The 16,295-nt window shown below is 42.5% G+C and overlaps 1 protein-coding gene across 38 annotated transcripts in view; it reads left to right on the top strand.

Moving 5' to 3' along the window:
* LOC110507708 (elastin) overlaps positions 1-16,295 on the top strand; it is a 118,147-nt gene that overhangs the window by 68,345 nt on the left and 33,507 nt on the right. For 8 of the 38 annotated variants that reach the window (XM_036965341.1, XM_036965342.1, XM_036965319.1 and 5 more), the window contains 22 exons: positions 18-59; positions 157-243; positions 458-574; positions 674-811; positions 940-1,011; positions 1,260-1,283; positions 1,425-1,460; positions 1,563-1,658; positions 1,795-1,860; positions 4,173-4,379; positions 5,036-5,071; positions 5,186-5,314; positions 5,468-5,593; positions 5,689-5,778; positions 5,920-5,952; positions 6,142-6,297; positions 6,460-6,501; positions 7,827-7,877; positions 14,928-14,948; positions 15,124-15,150; positions 15,411-15,434; positions 15,967-16,014. In XM_036965341.1, coding sequence (XP_036821236.1) covers positions 18-59; positions 157-243; positions 458-574; positions 674-811; positions 940-1,011; positions 1,260-1,283; positions 1,425-1,460; positions 1,563-1,658; positions 1,795-1,860; positions 4,173-4,379; positions 5,036-5,071; positions 5,186-5,314; positions 5,468-5,593; positions 5,689-5,778; positions 5,920-5,952; positions 6,142-6,297; positions 6,460-6,501; positions 7,827-7,877; positions 14,928-14,948; positions 15,124-15,150; positions 15,411-15,434; positions 15,967-16,014 — 1,668 coding nt within the window. Of the gene's footprint in view, positions 1-17; positions 60-156; positions 244-457; positions 575-673; positions 812-939; positions 1,012-1,259; positions 1,284-1,424; positions 1,461-1,562; positions 1,659-1,794; positions 1,861-4,172; positions 4,380-5,035; positions 5,072-5,185; positions 5,315-5,467; positions 5,594-5,688; positions 5,779-5,919; positions 5,953-6,141; positions 6,298-6,459; positions 6,502-7,826; positions 7,878-14,487; positions 14,907-14,927; positions 14,949-15,123; positions 15,151-15,410; positions 15,435-15,966; positions 16,015-16,295 lie in introns of those variants that run through there. The other 30 variants (XM_036965326.1, XM_036965324.1, XM_036965335.1 and 27 more) reach the window with 26 other exon arrangements.

Below are 16,295 nucleotides of genomic sequence, written 5' to 3'. Positions count from 1 at the left end.
ATTGTTTTCTATTTTAGGATACAATCCTGCCGCCGCCGCCGCCAAAGCTGCTAAATATGGTTAGAAAAATCACTCGATGTTAGGCCAGTCTCGTTCAGTGTTTGTACAATTGTTGAATTTGAAATCCAATGTTCTTTATTTTTTCCTTGACCATAGGGGTCCCAGGGGGTGCAGGGGCAGGCCTAGGAGCTGGGGGTCTTGGAGGAACAGGAGGGGTACCAGCTGGAGGAGCTGGGGCTGGAGGTAAGTCATGATGCTTGACTTCTCCAATGCTTTCACACTGTTTTGTATGCCAAAATCACGTTTTGAATCTAAGACCCCTATTTCATTGTAGGATATAATCCCGCCGCTGCCAAAGCCGCTAAATATGGTACAAAGAAATGTGACAAGTGTACTATATCTTTTCAGTTAAGTTAGCCATGACTTAATGGCAAAATCCTAACATTTTCTGCCATAGGAGTCCCCGGAGGTGCAGCAGCAGGCCTAGGAGCAGGAGGATTACCAGGAGGAGGAGCAGGGGGTGTACCTGGGGCTGGAGGATATAATCCTGCTGCAGCCAAAGCAGCTAAATATGGTAAGATCATTCAAAACAGCAACATCAGAATTGGTACATTGGTTGAATTCATGCTGACATTTCTGGTTTTGAAATCATATAAACCATGTGAACACACAGGAGTTCCAGGAGGTCTAGGAACAGGCTTAGGAACAGGAGGACTTGGAGGAGTTCAGGGAGGAGTACCAGGGGGAGGAGCAGGGGGGGTACCTGGGGCTGGAGGATATAATCCTGCTGCAGCCAAAGCAGCTAAATATGGTAAGAAAAATGTACATTGGTTGAATTCATGGTGAAATTTCTGTACATATTGGTACATTATCAAATTTCTGTAAATGTCTTTACATGACCATGTGTCAACTCATGACATGCCCTCTCCTGTGTTATAGGTCAGGGGGCTGCTGGTGGGCCACGGGGTGGATATGGTGGCGTGCCTGCTGGAGGATATCCCAGGCCTGGGGGTACGTACACCAAAGGGGATGCCCATGTGGGATGGAAGGGTCTGGGGGAGGGGTGGAAGTAAGGGCAGTGTTCACACACACAATATGTAGTTGGCAAACTTTGCATAGGGGTAGAGTTGGTTTTATATATTGGTTTAAGCAGTGGAGTTAGATAGTTGGGTTGAGCAGAGGGTTGGTTTTAAGGTAAAGTGGGGTACATTGCCTTATAGCGCTACTAGGTTGATGATGTTCCATGATTTGATTGACAGGCTATGGAGGGGCAGGAGCTGGAGGTACGTTTCCAATGACGCCAATTTGATATAATATCATGAACTGATAAACATAAGCATAAACCAGTGTTAGTAATACTACTGTATTATGAGGCTTGGGGAGCAGGAGTGGTGTTTTTAATTTATTCCATTTTTCAATTTCAGTGTATAATCCTGCTGCGGCCAAAGCTGCTAAATATGGTAAGAAGAAGAGATGTGTCTACTGTATCTTAAGCAGTTCTGAATGGAGACATTATTTCAAAATAATAACTTCATTTAATTAATAATTTTCTTCTTGTGGAGTCCCAGGAGCTGGAGGAGCAGGCCTAGGAGCTGGAGGAGCAGGCTTAGGAGGAGCAGGAGGAGTACCAGGGATTGGGGCTGGACCAGGATATGGAGGTTTGCACCAGAAGTTGAAATCTAATGTCATCTGGAAGAGTTAATACTGTTGGTTTACGATTGGGAGCCTTTGGTCTGTCTTATCAAACTATTTATGAGGTCATTTATAAACATTGCTATTTGTTTTGTATTGCAGGCTATGGAGGATATGGAGGGGTACCAGCAGGAGGGGCTGCTGCTGCGGCCAAAGCTGCTAAATATGGTACATTATCCTCTCCATGATTTAGAAAAATGTATTGCCTAACCTTTATATTAATATACTGTACTGGTCCTCCCGAGTGGTGCAGCTGTCTAAGGTACTACATCACAGTGCTTGAGGCGTCACTACAGACCCGGGTTCGATCCCAGGCTGTGTCACAGCAGGCCATCACTGAGTGACCCATGAGGCAGCACACAATTGGCCCAGCGTCGTCTGCGTTATGGGAGGTTTTGGCAGGCCAGGATATCCTTGTCCCATCGTACTCTAGCAATTCCTTGTGGCTGACCGGGCGTGACTTCGGTCGCCAGGTGTACAGTGTTTTCTCCGACACATTGGTGCGTCTGGCTTCCGGGTTAAGCGAGCATTGTGTCAAGGAAGAGTGCGGCATGGCAGGGTTGTGTTTCGGAGGACGCATGGCTCTCGACCTTCGCCTTGCAGCGATGGGACAAGACTACCAATTGGATATCACGAAATTGGGGAGAAAAAGGTGGTAAAAGTACAAATATACAGTACCAGTCAAAAGTTTGGAAACACCTACAAATTCAAGAGTTTTTCTTTATACATTGTAGAAAAAGAGTGAATAATCAAAACTGTGAAATAACAAATATGGAATCATGTACAATAGTAACCAAAAAAGTGTTTAAAAAAAATCAACAACAAAAAATGTAGATTCTTCAAAGTAGCCACCCTTTCCTTGAATAAGTAGGTGTGTCCAAACCTTTGACTGATACAGTTGAAGTCGGAGGTTTACATACACCCTAGCCAAATATATTTAAACTCAGTTTTTCACAATTCCTGACATTTAATCCTTGTAAAAATTCCCTGTCTTAGGTCAGTTAGGATCACCACATTATTTTAAGAATGTGAAATGTCAGAATAATAGTAGAGAAAATGATCTACTTCAGCTTTTAATTATTTGATTACATTCCCAGTGGGTCAGAAGTTTACATACACTCAATTAGTATTTGGTAGCATTGCCTTTAAATTGTTTAACTTGGGTCAAACATTTTGGGTAGCCTTCCACAAGCTTCCCACAATAAGTTGGGGGTAATTTTGGCCCATTCCTCCTGACAGAGCTGATGTAACTGAGTCAGATTTGCAGGCCTCCTTGCTCGCACATGTTTTTTCAGTTCTGCCCACAGATTTTCTATAGGATTGAGGTCAGGGCTTTGTGATGGCCACTCCAATACCTTGACTTTGTTGTCCTTAAGCCATTTTGTCATAACTTTGGAAGTTTGCTTGTGGTCATTGTCCATTTGGAAGACCCATTTGCGACCAAGCTTTAACTTCCTAACTGATGTCTTGATATGTTGCTTCAATATATCCACATAATTTTCCTGCCTCATGATGCCATCTATTTTGTGAAGTGCACCAGTCCCTCCTGCAGCAAAGCACCCCCACAACATGATGCTGCCACCCCCATGCTTCACGGTTGGGATGGTGTTCTTCGGCTTGCAAGGCTCCCCCTTTTTCCTCCAAACATAACAATGGTCAATATGGCCAAATAGTTACATTTTTGTTTCATCAGACCAGAGGACATTTCTCCAAAAAGTAAGATCCTTGTCCCCATGTGCAGTTGCAAACCATAGTCTGGCTTTTTATGGCGGTTTTGGAGCAGTAGCTTTTTCCTTGCTGAGCGGCCTTTCAGGTTATGTCAATATAGGACTCGTTTTACTGTGGATATAGATACTTTTGTACCTGTTTCCTCCAGCATCTTCACAAGGTCCTTTGCTGTTGTTTTGGGATTGATTTGCACTTTTCTCATCAAAGTACGTTCATCTCTAGGAGACAGAATGCGTCTTCTTCCTGAGCGGTATGACAGCTGTGTGGTCCCATGGTGTTTATACTTGCATACTATTGTTTGTACAGATGAACGTGGTACCTTCAGACGTTTTGAAATTGCTCCCAAGGATGAACCAGACTTGTGAGGTCTACAATTTTTTTCTGAGCTCTTGGCTGATTTCTTTTGATTTTCCCATGATGTCAAGCAAAGAGGCACTTAGTTTGAAGGTAGGCCTTGAAATACATCAACAGCTACACCTCCAATTGACTCAAATGATGTCAATTAGCAGATCAGAAGCTTCTAAAGCCATGACACAATTTTCTGGAATTTTCCAAGCTGTTTAAAGGCACATCTTTCTAAGTGTATGTAAACTTTCGACTTCAACTGTATATACTGTACTGATATACTGCCGGTGGTGCCAATCCCCCTAAATATATTAGATTTTTTTCACTGGGTTGCATAGAAGCAACCATTAGATATTACTGTTGTTTAAACCACCAAGGAATAACTGAATCCTGAGCCTGATCTGTAGGAGTTCCAGGAGGAGCTGGCGTGGCGGGGAGAGCAGGAGCAGTGCCAGGGGCTGGATATGGAGGGGTACCTGGGGCTGGATATGGAGGGGTACCTGGGGCTGGATATGGAGGGGTGCCTGGGCCTGGATATGGAGGGGTACCTGGGGCTGGATATGGAGGGGTACCTGGGGCTGGATATGGAGGGGTACCTGGGGCTGGATATGGAGGTGAGTCCGAAATGCTTTTGCCATGTAAATGTACTGTAATATACTGGACAAAATTATAAATGCAACATGCAACAATTTCAACAATTTTACTGAGTTACTGTTCATATAAGGAAATCACTCAATTGAAATACAGTTGAAGTCCGAAGTTAACATGCAGGTTGGAGTCATTAAAACTCATTTTTCAATCACTCCACAAATTTCTTGTTAACAAACTATAGTTTTGGTAAGTCGGTTAGGACATCTACTTTGTGCATGACACAAGTACATTTTCCAACAATTGTTTACAGACAGATTATTTCACTTATAATTCACTGTATCACAATTCCAGTGTGTCAGAAGTTTACATACACTAAGTTGACTGTGCCTTTAAACAGCTTGGAAAATTCCAGAAAATTATGCCATGGCTTTAGAAGCTTCTGATAGGCTAATTGACATAATTTTAATCAATTGGATGTGTACCTGTGGATGTATCACATTATATTGATCTCTGTAAAGGGTGGTTTCCTGGACACAGATTAAGTCTAATCCTGGAATAGAAAACCTTTTCATTGGACATTCTCAATTGAGCTTGCTTTTTAGTAACCGCCCCCAATTGTTTTAGTGAGTTCATAAATCAGGGAGGATGTATTTTAATTTATACACTTTTTGCATATCAGGATATAATCCCGCTGCGGCCAAAGCTGCTAAATATGGTGAGGAAAAACATTCAAAACAACAACATCGGAGTTAGTACATTGGTTCAATTCATACTGAAACCCCTGTCCACTTTTAACTAATTATAATTTTTTTGTGACACTCCACTACAGGATTACCAGGAGGTGCAGGAGCAGGCCTAGGAGCTGGAGGACTTGGAGGAGCAGGAGGACTTGGAGGAGCAGGAGGAGTACCAGTGGCTGGAGGATATAACCCTGCAGTGGCCAAAGTGGCTAAATATGGTAAAATCCCTCAAAACAATCAATCTAATTCAGTGTTGGTACATTGGTTGAATTTACATCCATTTTTGGCTTTTTAAATTGTGGTGTAACAAGTCTACTGTCTTTGGCAGTTCTGAAGTTGGACAATTGTTTTCTTGTGGCCCTCTACCACAGGAGTCCCTGGAGGTGCAGGAGCAGGCATAGGAGCTGGAGGAGCAGGAGGATTACCAGGGGGAGGAGGAGGGGGGGTACCTGGGGCTGGAGGATATAATCCCGCTGCAGCCAAAGCTGCTAAATATGGTAAGATTACTCATCAGAGCTGGTATTATGGTTGAATTCATGCTCATTCATGCTGGTTTTGAAATCATATAATTTCCTTGTGAACCTCTAAACAGGAGTCCCAGGAGGTGTAGGAACAGGCCTAGGAGCAGGAGGACTTGGAGGAGGAGGACAGGGAGGAGTACCTGGAGGAGTAGGAGCTGGAGGTACGTCAGAGGATGTGTATGAATTGTAAAGACATCAGAAAGAGCTCAAACAGCATCATGGTCTAGTCTGTCCTTCTATGCGATATCAAGGTGATGCAACATGCAATAGGAATATGAATTATGTGATGCTTGTGATTGCAGGATATGATCCCGCAGCCAAAGCTGCTAAATATGGTAAGAGCCTCTCTCGTTGTATCATAACTTTTAGTCTATGTAATGCAGACCAGTGGAAGAACAATAATGTTTGTCTGTTCTGTGCAGTCTCTGTACAGTACTTATTCTCTCTTGTTAGCTGGATCAAGATTTTCACTATGGCTCAACAGATTATACTATACCTTCACCTATGTTCTTACCTACCCGCAGGTATGCCAAGCGGGGCGGGCATCGGTGGAGAAGGTGTTCCAGCGCCTATAGCGACGCCAAGACCAGGTGTGGGCGTGGGTGGTGGTGTTGGAGGAACTGCCATTGAGCGCACTGATATACCAGTGGGCACAGGGATACCTATCGCAGGCAAACCAGGTAAATAGATACTAGTTTCACCTTTGATTCTTGCTTGGTTTATTTTACCTGGCCTAGATAGATCCTTCAGGATAATTGCTAGTACTACGCAAGTAGGTCCAAAATGAAGGGTTTAAAGAAAATCCACAAAGCTCCTAATGTGACACTATGACACCTTTACAGCAGAGGATTCATCTCTAGAACCCGGTGGAACTCCCATCCCAGGTAGAACCACAAGTTTTGCACTCAACAAGACTTTGGATTTAATTAACCTGTTTTCTCATTGATCAGTACAAATTATGTATATCAAAAGCTACATAGTAAGACTTAGTTACTGCAGGGGTTCTCAAACTTTTTGGGGTCCGAGGACCCCTTATGTGATAGAAAATTAATCAGGGACCCCCTCATAATCAGAACACCGCTCGAGTGAGTTACGAATAGCATACAAGAAGTGTAGTAAACTATGACGTTGGCAGTGCATGGCCGTACAAACCAAGTCTCGGACCCTGGGAAGGAACATTTTCCTGCAATTCTACACATTTTGTCATGGGGCAGAGAGAAAACTTTGCCGTTTTAAAGCTTAAATTACAGTCCATTTATGTTTTTGTTTTTTTAAAGGAATACAAGAAGTATAATGTTCAAAACTTGGTAATTGGTGGAACACTGTGGATACAAATATCCCTGTGAGCCTCCCAGGCCCATGTTGCCCAGGATTAAGAAAATACATTGTAGATTAACAATATTACATTGTATTGTATTAGACCCCCTAAACTTATTCCACAGATCCCTTGGCCAAAATTAGTTTAATCTGTTGTTGTTAGTACTATTCATTAACAAAAAATACTATCTGGTCGCGATCCCCCTACAGTACCTCAGACCCCATTTTGAGAACCCCTGAGTTACTGTACTTGAAACATGCACTGTATTTTACAGAGCTGTTAAAAAAGGGGTAGTTACTGTACCATGGAATGCCATAGACATAGAATAAAAAATCAATGATAGAGACTGATTATAATGCAAGTTTATAGTTTTTTATTTTTCCTTTTTTGTTTCATGAGCTGTATGTATATAACCTGTTTATAATCCGACAAAGCCCCATCAGACTTTTCCAGCAGGCCTCATCAGGACTTCAATGGCCTACAGACACAGCCTTAGCATCCAAGCTAACTCCCACATCTTCTACCACTACCACTGCTGTCTGGCTAACTGCGCTCCACTGCAGGTGTATCAAACAGCAATGGCAGTATCGCGCAAGCCAGTCCCCTGCCCTATCTCCTCCCAAACCCCAAACCTCTTTGCCCCCCCTCTCTTCTCCCTAAACCCTCAAACAAGATACAGCTTAATGTCTGTTCTGCTAGTGCTGTCCCCTTTAGCATTGTTGTACAGTCCAAAATAGCTATTCACCACCTGGAGCTGGAGCTTATCCCCTTCCCTCCTGCCATGGCAGTGCCAAGGATCCCCATAATGTCTTCTGCCCTATGCTAGTTTCCCCTACCCTGTGTCCTTTTCAACTGCAATGGATGAAACTGGAACCTGTTGTCTTTTGGCAGATCCCACACCTATTGGCACACAGGCCACAGAGGCCCCAGAGCCAGAGCCCAGTAAGACTTGCTGCTGTCTGTGTTTGCATGATCAAACCCTTTCTGACAAAGGACATAGTTACACTTCATTTGAAGAGTGTAATATACACATACAGTACCAGTCAAAAGCTTGGACAAGCCTACTCATTCAAGGATTAATCTTTATTTGTACTATTTCCTACATTGTAGAATAATAGTGAAGACATCAAAACTATGAAATAACACACATGGAATCATGTAGTAACCATAAAAGTGCATATTTTAGATTCTTCAAAGTAGCCACCCTTTGCCTTGATGACAGCTTTGCACACTCTTGGCATTCTCTCAACCAGCTTCATGAGGTAGTCACCTGGAACGCATTTCAATTAATAAGTGTGCCTTGCTAAAAGTACATTTGTGGAATGTATTTTCTCCCTAATGTGTTTGAGCCAATCAGTTGGTATACAGAAGACAGCCCTATTTGGTAAAAGACCAAGTCCATATTATGGCAAGAACAGCTCAAATAAGCAAAGAGAAACTATAGTCCATGATTACTTTAACCTTACTAGGGTACAGAAATACTCATTATAAAAATTAATAAAACATCCAAGTGTTATACATCGGTTTAAAGATGAACTTCTTGTTAATCCATCCACGGTGTCATATTTCAAAAAGGCTTTATGGCGAAAGCATACCATGCGATTATCTGAGAACAGCGACCAACAGACAAATTACAAACAGTTACCAGCCAAGTAGAGAAGTTACTCAAGTCAGAAATAGAGATAACATGAATCCCTTACCTTTGATGATCTTCATATGGTTGCACTCACAAGACTCCCATTTACTCAATAAATGTTCGTTTTGTTTGATAAAGTCCCTGTTTATATCCAAAAACCTCAGTTTTGTTTGCGCGTTTTGTTCAGTATTCCACAGGCTCAAACTCAGTCACAACAGGAAGATGAAAAATCCAAATAGTATCAGTAGAGTTCGTAGAAACATTTTAAACAATGTTTATAATCAATCCTCATGTTGTTTTTAGCCTAAATAATCAATAATATTTCAACCGGACAATAACGTCATCAATATAAAAGGTAAACAAGAAAGGCGCGCTCTCGGTCGTGCACATGAAAAATCTCTGGGACACTGCAGTGTCCACTCATTCAGAGTGGTCTTACTCTCTCATTTTTCAGAATACAAGCCTGAAAGACTGCTGACATCTCGTGGAAGCCATAGGAAGTGAAATTTGAGTCCTAAGTCAATGGATACTGTAATGGCATTGAATAGAAAACTACAAACATAAAGAAATCCCACTTCCTGGATGGATTTTTCTCAGGTTTTTGCCTGCCAAATCAGTTCTGTTATACTCACAGACATTATTCTAACAGTTTTGGAAACCTTAGAGTGTTTTCTATCCATGTCTACCAATTATATGCATATTCTAGCTTCTGGGCCTGAGTAGCAGGCAGTTTACTTTGGGCATGCTTTTCATCCGGAAGTGAAAATAGTGCCCTAGTGAAATTAGACATGAAGGTCCGTAAATACGGAAAATATCAAGAGCATTAAACGTTTTTTCAAGTGCAGTCACAAAAAACATCAAGCGCTATGATGAAACTGGCTCTCATGAGGACCACCACAGGAAAGGAAGACAGAGTTACCTATGCTGCAGAGGATAAGTTCATTAGAGTTGTCAGGCTCAGATTGCAGCCCAAATAAATGTTTCAACGAGTACATGTACAGTAACAGACACATCCCAACATCAACTGTTCAGAGGAGACTGTGTGAATCAGGCATTCATGGTTGAATTGCTGCAATGAAACCACTACTTAAGGAAATCAATAAGAAGAAGAAACTTGCTTGGGCTAAAAAAAAACACCAGCAATAGACATAAGACTGGTGGAAACCTGTCCTTTGGTCTGATGAGTCCAAATTTGAGATTTTTGGTTCCAACCGCTTTGTCTTTGTGAGACGCAGAGTAGGTGAACTGATGATCTCTATGTGTGTGGTTCCCACCGTGAAGCATGGAGGAGGATGTGTGATGGTGTGGGGGTGCTTTTCTAGTGACACTGTCAGGGATTTATTTAGAATTCAAATCAAATCAAATCAGCGTTTATTTGTCACGTGCGCCGAATACAACAATAGTGCTATAAAAAGGTATGTGTGTGGGTAAGTAAAGAAATAAAACAACAGTAAAAAGACATTTGAAAATAAGAGTAGCAAGGCTATATACAGACACCGGTTAGTCAGGCTTATTGAGGTAGTATGTACATGTAGGTATGGTTAAAGTGACTATGCATATATGATGAACAGAGAGTAGCAGTAGTGTAAAAAGAGGGGTTGGCGGGTGGTGGGACACAATGCAGATAGCCCGGTTAGCCCGGTTAGCCAAAGTGACTATGCATATAAGATAAACAAAGAGTAGCAGCAGCATAAAATAGGGGTTGGGGGGAGGGAACACTGCAAAAAGTCTGGGTACCTGTTCAGGAGTCTTATGGCTTGGTGGTAAAAACTGTTGAGAAGCCTTTTTGTCCTAGACTTGGCTCTCCGGTACTGCTTGCCATGCGGTAGTAGAGAGAACAGTCTATGACTGGGGTGGCTGGGGTCTTTGACAATTTTTAGGGCCTTCCTCTGGCACTGCCTGGTGTAGAGGTCCTGGATGGCAGGCGGCTTTGCCCCAGTGATGTACTGGGCCGTACGCACTACCCTCTGTAGTGCCTTGCGGTCGGAGGCCGAGCAATTGCCGTAGCAGGCAGTGATGCAACCGGTCAGGGTGCTCTCGATGGTGCAGCTGTAGAACCTTTTGAGGATCTCAGGACCCATGCCAAATATTTTTAGTTTCCTGATGGGGAATAGGCTTTGTTGTGCCCTCTTCACGACAGTCTTGGTGTGTTTGGGCCATTTTAGTTTGTTGTTGATGTAGACACCAAGGAACTTGAAGCTCTCAACCTGCTCCACTACAGCCCCGTCGATGAGAATGGGGGCGTGCTCGGTGCTCCTTTTCTTGTAGTCCACAATCATCTCCTTAGTCTTGGTTACGTTGAGGGATAGGTTATTATTCTGGCACCACCCGGCCAGGTCTCTGACCTCCTCAGTATAGGCTGTCTTGTCGTTGTCGGTGATCAGGCCTACCACTGTTGTATCGTTTGCAAACTTAATGATGGTGTTGGAGTCGTGCCTGGCCATGCAGTCGTGGGTGAACATGGAGTACAGGAGGGGACTGAGCACGCACCCCTGGGGACGCACCCCTGGGGAGCTCCAGTGTTGAGGATCAGTGTGGCAGATGTGTTGCTACCTACCCTCGCCACCTGGGAGCTGCCCATCAGGAAGTCCAGGATCCAGTTGCAGAGGGCGGTGTTTAGTCCCAGGTTCCTTAGCTTAGTGATGAGCTTTAAGGGTACTATGGTGTTGAACGCTGATCTGTAGTCAATGAATAGCATTCTCACATAGGTGTTCCTTTTGTTCAGGTCGGAAAGGGCAGTGTGGAGTGCAATAGAGATTGCATCATCTGTGGATCTGTTTGGGCGGTAAGCAAATTGAAGTTGGTCTAGGGTTTCTGGGATAATGGTGTTGATGTGAGCCATGACCAGCCTTTCAAAGCACTTCATGGCTACGGACGTGAGTGATTCGGGTCTGTAGTCATTTAGGCAGGTTGCCTTTGTATTCTTGTCCATAGGAACTATGGTGGTCTGCTTGAAACATGTTGGTATTACAGACTCAATCAGGGACATGTTGAAAATGTCAGTGAAGACACCTGCCAGTTGGTCAGCACATGCCCGGAGCACACGTCCTGGTAATCCGTCTGGCCCCACAGCCTTGTGTATGTTGACCTGTTTAAAGGTCTTACTCACGTCGGCTATGGAGAGAGTGATCACACAGACGTCCGGAACAGCTGATGCTCAATCTTAGCCCTGGAGTGACGCTTTGCCTGTTTGATGGTTTGTCGCAGGGCACAGCGGGATTTCTTGTAAGCTTCCGGGTTAGAGTCCTGCACCTCGAAAGCGGCAGCTCTACCCTTTAGCGCAGTGCGAATGTTGCCTGTAATCCATAGCTTCTGGTTGGGGTATGTGCAAACAGTCACTGTGGGGATGACGTCCTCAATGCACTTATTGATAAAGCCAGTGACGGATGTGGTGTATTCCTCAATGTCATCGGAAGAATCCCGGAACATGTTCCAGTCTGTGATAGCAAAACAGTCTTGTAGTTTAGCATCTGCTTCATCTGACCACTTTTTTATAGACCGAGTCACTGGTGCTTCCTGCTTTAATTTTTGCTTATTAGCAGGAATCAAGAGGATATAGTTGTGGTCGGATTTACCAAATGGAGGGCGAGGGAGAGCTTTGTACACGTCTCTGTGTGTGGAGTACAGGTGATCTAGAATTTATTTCCCCTCTGGTTGCACATTTAGCATGTTGATCGAGATTTGGTAGAACTGATTTAAGTTTCCCTGCATTAAAGTCTCCGGCCTCTGGGTGAGCGGTTTCCATTTTCCTTATTTCCTTATACAGCTGACTGAGTGTGGTCTTAGTGCCCGTATCTGTTTGTGGTGGTAAATAAACAGCCACAAAAGTATAGCTGAGAACTCTCTAGGCAAGTAGTGTGGCCTGCAATTTATCACAATATACTCTACATCAGGCAAGCAAAATCTAGAGACTTCCTTAGATTTCGTGCACCAGCTGTTGTTTACAAATCTGCACAGACTGCCCCTCTTGTCTTACCGGTGTGCTGTTCTATCCTGCCGGTGCAGCGTATATCCCGCTAGCTGAATATTCATGTCGTCATTCAGCCACAATTCCGTGAAACATGGGATATTACAGTTTTTGATGTCCCGTTGGTAGGATATTTGTGATCGTACCTCGTCTAGTTTATTGTTCAATAATTGCACGTTGGCGAGTAATATTGACGGTAACGGCAGCTTTCCTACTCGCCTTCTGCGGGTCCGGACGCGGCATCTGGCTCTTTGTCCTCTGTGTCGCTTCCTTTTGCGAATAATTGGGATGTCTGCCCTGTGGGTTGTTTGGAGAATGTCGTGTGAGTCCTGCTTCTTGTTGAAAAAATCTTTGTATAATCCGAGGTGAGTGTCGCTGTCCTGATATCCAGAAGCTTTTTTCTGCCAAAAGATACAGTTGCAGAAACATTATGTACAAAATAATTTACAAATATCGCGAAAAAAAACACATAATAGCACAATTGGTTAGGAGACCGTAAAACGGCAGACATCTCCTCCGGTGCACACTTAACCACCATGGCTACCACAGCATTCTGCAGCGATACACCATCCCATCTGGTTTGCGCTTAGTGGTGACTATCATTTGTTTTTCAACAGGACAATGACCCAACACACCTCCAGGATGTTTAAGGGCTATTTGACCAAGAGAGTGATGGAGTGCTGCATCAGGGGTGCGTCACTTGAGTGGGTTGAGTCACTGATGTGATCTTCCTGTCCAGGTTGCCTCAGATGACCTGGCCTCCACCATCACCTGACCTCAACCCAATTGAGATGGTTTGGGATGAGTTGGACTGCAGAGTGAAGGAACAGCAGCCTACGAGTGCTGAGCATATGTGGAACTCCTTCAAGACTGTTGGAAAAGCATTCCAGGTGAAGCTGGTTGAGAGAATGTCAAGAGGTTGCAAAGCTGTCATCAAGACAAAGGGTGGCTACTTGGAAGAATCTAACATGTATTTTGATTTGTTTAACACTTTTTTGGTTACTGCATGATTCCATATGTGTCATTTCATAGTTTTGAGGTCTTCACTATTAACTTATAACAAGGCACACTTGTGAATTGAAATGTGATCCAGGTGACTACCTCATGAAGAGAGAATGCCAAGAGTGTGCAAAGCTGTCAAGGCGGCACCTTTGAAGAATCTCAAATATAAAATATATTTTGATTTGTTTAACACTCTTTTGGTTACTACATGATTCCATATGTGTTATTTCATAGTTTTGATGTCTTCACTAGCATTCTACAATATAGAAAATAGTAAAAATCAAGAAAAACCCTGCAATGAGTAGGTGTGTCCAAACTTTTGACTCGTACTGTATGTTCTTTACAATTCCTTACATAAGCACTTCATAACATTTGACACGATTACTTATTGGCTTTTGATAAACAATTCATTTTAGTTGATTCGGTTAGATTCCTTTGTGAAAACATTGTAATTTTTTGGCCTTCTGCAACAACAAAAAAATGAAGGAATGTAATGTTCATGTGGGTGTTGACAAGATAATGTGTTGCCAGTGTCTCTCAGGTCTTTTCTAGAAGTTGTTTGTCCTCTTAAACACTCTTCCTCTCTTTCCCTCAACTAACTTGCTGCTCTTGAAATATCTCCCATTTCTGCTCTCTCCTCCCTCCCTTCGCTTTTTAACCAATTAGATTCATCTGACACTTGTCAATACTTGATTGACTTACAGTATTCTGTAATATTACTAGTTACTGTTAATGTCCTCCACAATAAAGATTGCTCCTATGGAGATTGTGCCTGGAAGACCTGTAGATACTTACTGTATGCACTCATCCTTTCTCCTTGGTAGTTAAAGTCCTATCTCCCTTCAGGGGTGGGAAACTCTAGTCCTCAGGGGCCTGATTGGTGTCACTTTTTCTCCATCCCTAGCAAACACAGCTGATTAATCAAATTGCATTTTAAACATGTTTAGGTGATTGGAGTCAGGTGTGTTAGCTGGGGAAAAACTGTGACACCAATCAGGCCCTCGAGGACTGGAACTGTCCACCTCTGCGGCATCTTCTACAGCAGGGGATCATATCCTTGTTATTACCTGATGTTTACTTATGGTACTGTATTTGAAATCCCACATTGTTTGAAAATGTTTTTATGATAAAATGGACACAAAAATACATATTGCTGTGTCATTCTTCCAGCACATATTTTTTTGGAGCCCCTGCTTTAGATGTGTTCTTCAGTCTAGAAACTAAAATGTTTATATATCTTTACGATATTTTATTTTGTGTGATTTTTCTCTGTCTTGTTGCATCTCGGATAGAGTACTTTGATACAGCACTTTCTTGTTCATTTTCATGGAAATTCATATTATTAACATATCGCGTCATTGATTAACCTTATTTTGGTTTGCTGCAGGTGCCACAGGAGTAACTGGAGGTATGTATTGGACCATATTTTTTATTGAACCAACATCAATTATTTATTCTCACTAGTTTTGCAACATTTTGTCATTAGAATCACTGAACATTTTATTAGAGGTTTTTGAGTGGTAAGTTATTCTATTTTGGAGACTTTTTATAACTGGTAATAGTTAGCATGATCGCCTTCACAGTTGGGGCTGGGGTTCTTCAACCTAGTGGTAAGTCATTTAAATAGATTCTCCTGAAAATGTAAAAATCCTTCTGCATGAAAATGGCGTCCTACTTGTACCTATCAACATTCCTGTACTTTACTATCTTTTCTTATCTTTGAAGAGCAATATTAGATTCCATCTTTATTGTTGACCTGTGATTTTTTTAAATGTATTTACTGTACATCAAACATTAGAGTTTTCATTTATCATCAATTTGAACCAATATGTTCTGTAACTGTGTGTTAAAAACTTCTCTTTGTTTCCAGTTGGTACAGGCCCAGCTCAGCCTGGTGAGTGTTGTGTCCACCAAAGCAGACCTGGGTTCAATTACTATTGGTTTACTTTCAAATACTTCTCATGTAGTTGCAACTGGGGAACAGCAGCCTTGAGGTAAAGTGTCTCGATAGTGGAGACTATAAGGAGCAGAGTATGTGACATTGTTTAGCCACATGATGGTGACAATTTCCTGCAGGCGATGCTGTTGAGTAGTTTGTTTTCCAGTTGTGTAGTGACATGATTAATAATTAATAATATTAATTTAGTGGATGTTTAAATTTGTCCAATTTCACACTTACATTATACAAATGTCTGAATTGGAAATGTGTTTTTGCATATCCCAACTCCCCCTGAGACACCCTTGGAGAGTGGGGACACTGCCATGGTCAGCCATTATCAACGGCGACCCTGGAGCAATTAGGGTTAAGTGCCTTGCTTAAGGGCACATCGGTAGATTTATCAAATTGTCGTCTTGGGGATTCAAACTAGTGACCGATTTTGTTTCTGGACCAACGCTCTAACCTCTAGGCTTTATATTATTTACAGGTGTGGGTGTCGGAGCAGGTGGCAAAGCTCCTAAACCCCCTGGTGCAGGTAAGGATTCTGAAACCCTGCTAATATCATATTATTGCAGTAGTATTACAGAACTGGTTGTTTACAACTTCAAATTGACACCATCAACTCAGATCCATAACCCATCCATTAATGTGATTGAACACTTTTACATGCCAATATAAATATAATTAATAAACCCCTATGCACATTCATATAACAGTGATGTTCCAACCCTTATGCACATTCATATAACAGTGATGTTCCAACCCTTATGCACACACGATTAGGAATAATATGCTTTGTTATTGATCAGATAAGGA

This window comes from Oncorhynchus mykiss, chromosome 27 (genome assembly GCF_013265735.2).
Source record: "Oncorhynchus mykiss isolate Arlee chromosome 27, USDA_OmykA_1.1, whole genome shotgun sequence".
In the NCBI taxonomy this organism is placed as follows: domain Eukaryota; kingdom Metazoa; phylum Chordata; class Actinopteri; order Salmoniformes; family Salmonidae; genus Oncorhynchus; species Oncorhynchus mykiss.
The sequence above is the reverse complement of the archived record's forward strand: the minus strand, read 5'-3'. Positions and strand labels throughout refer to the sequence as shown.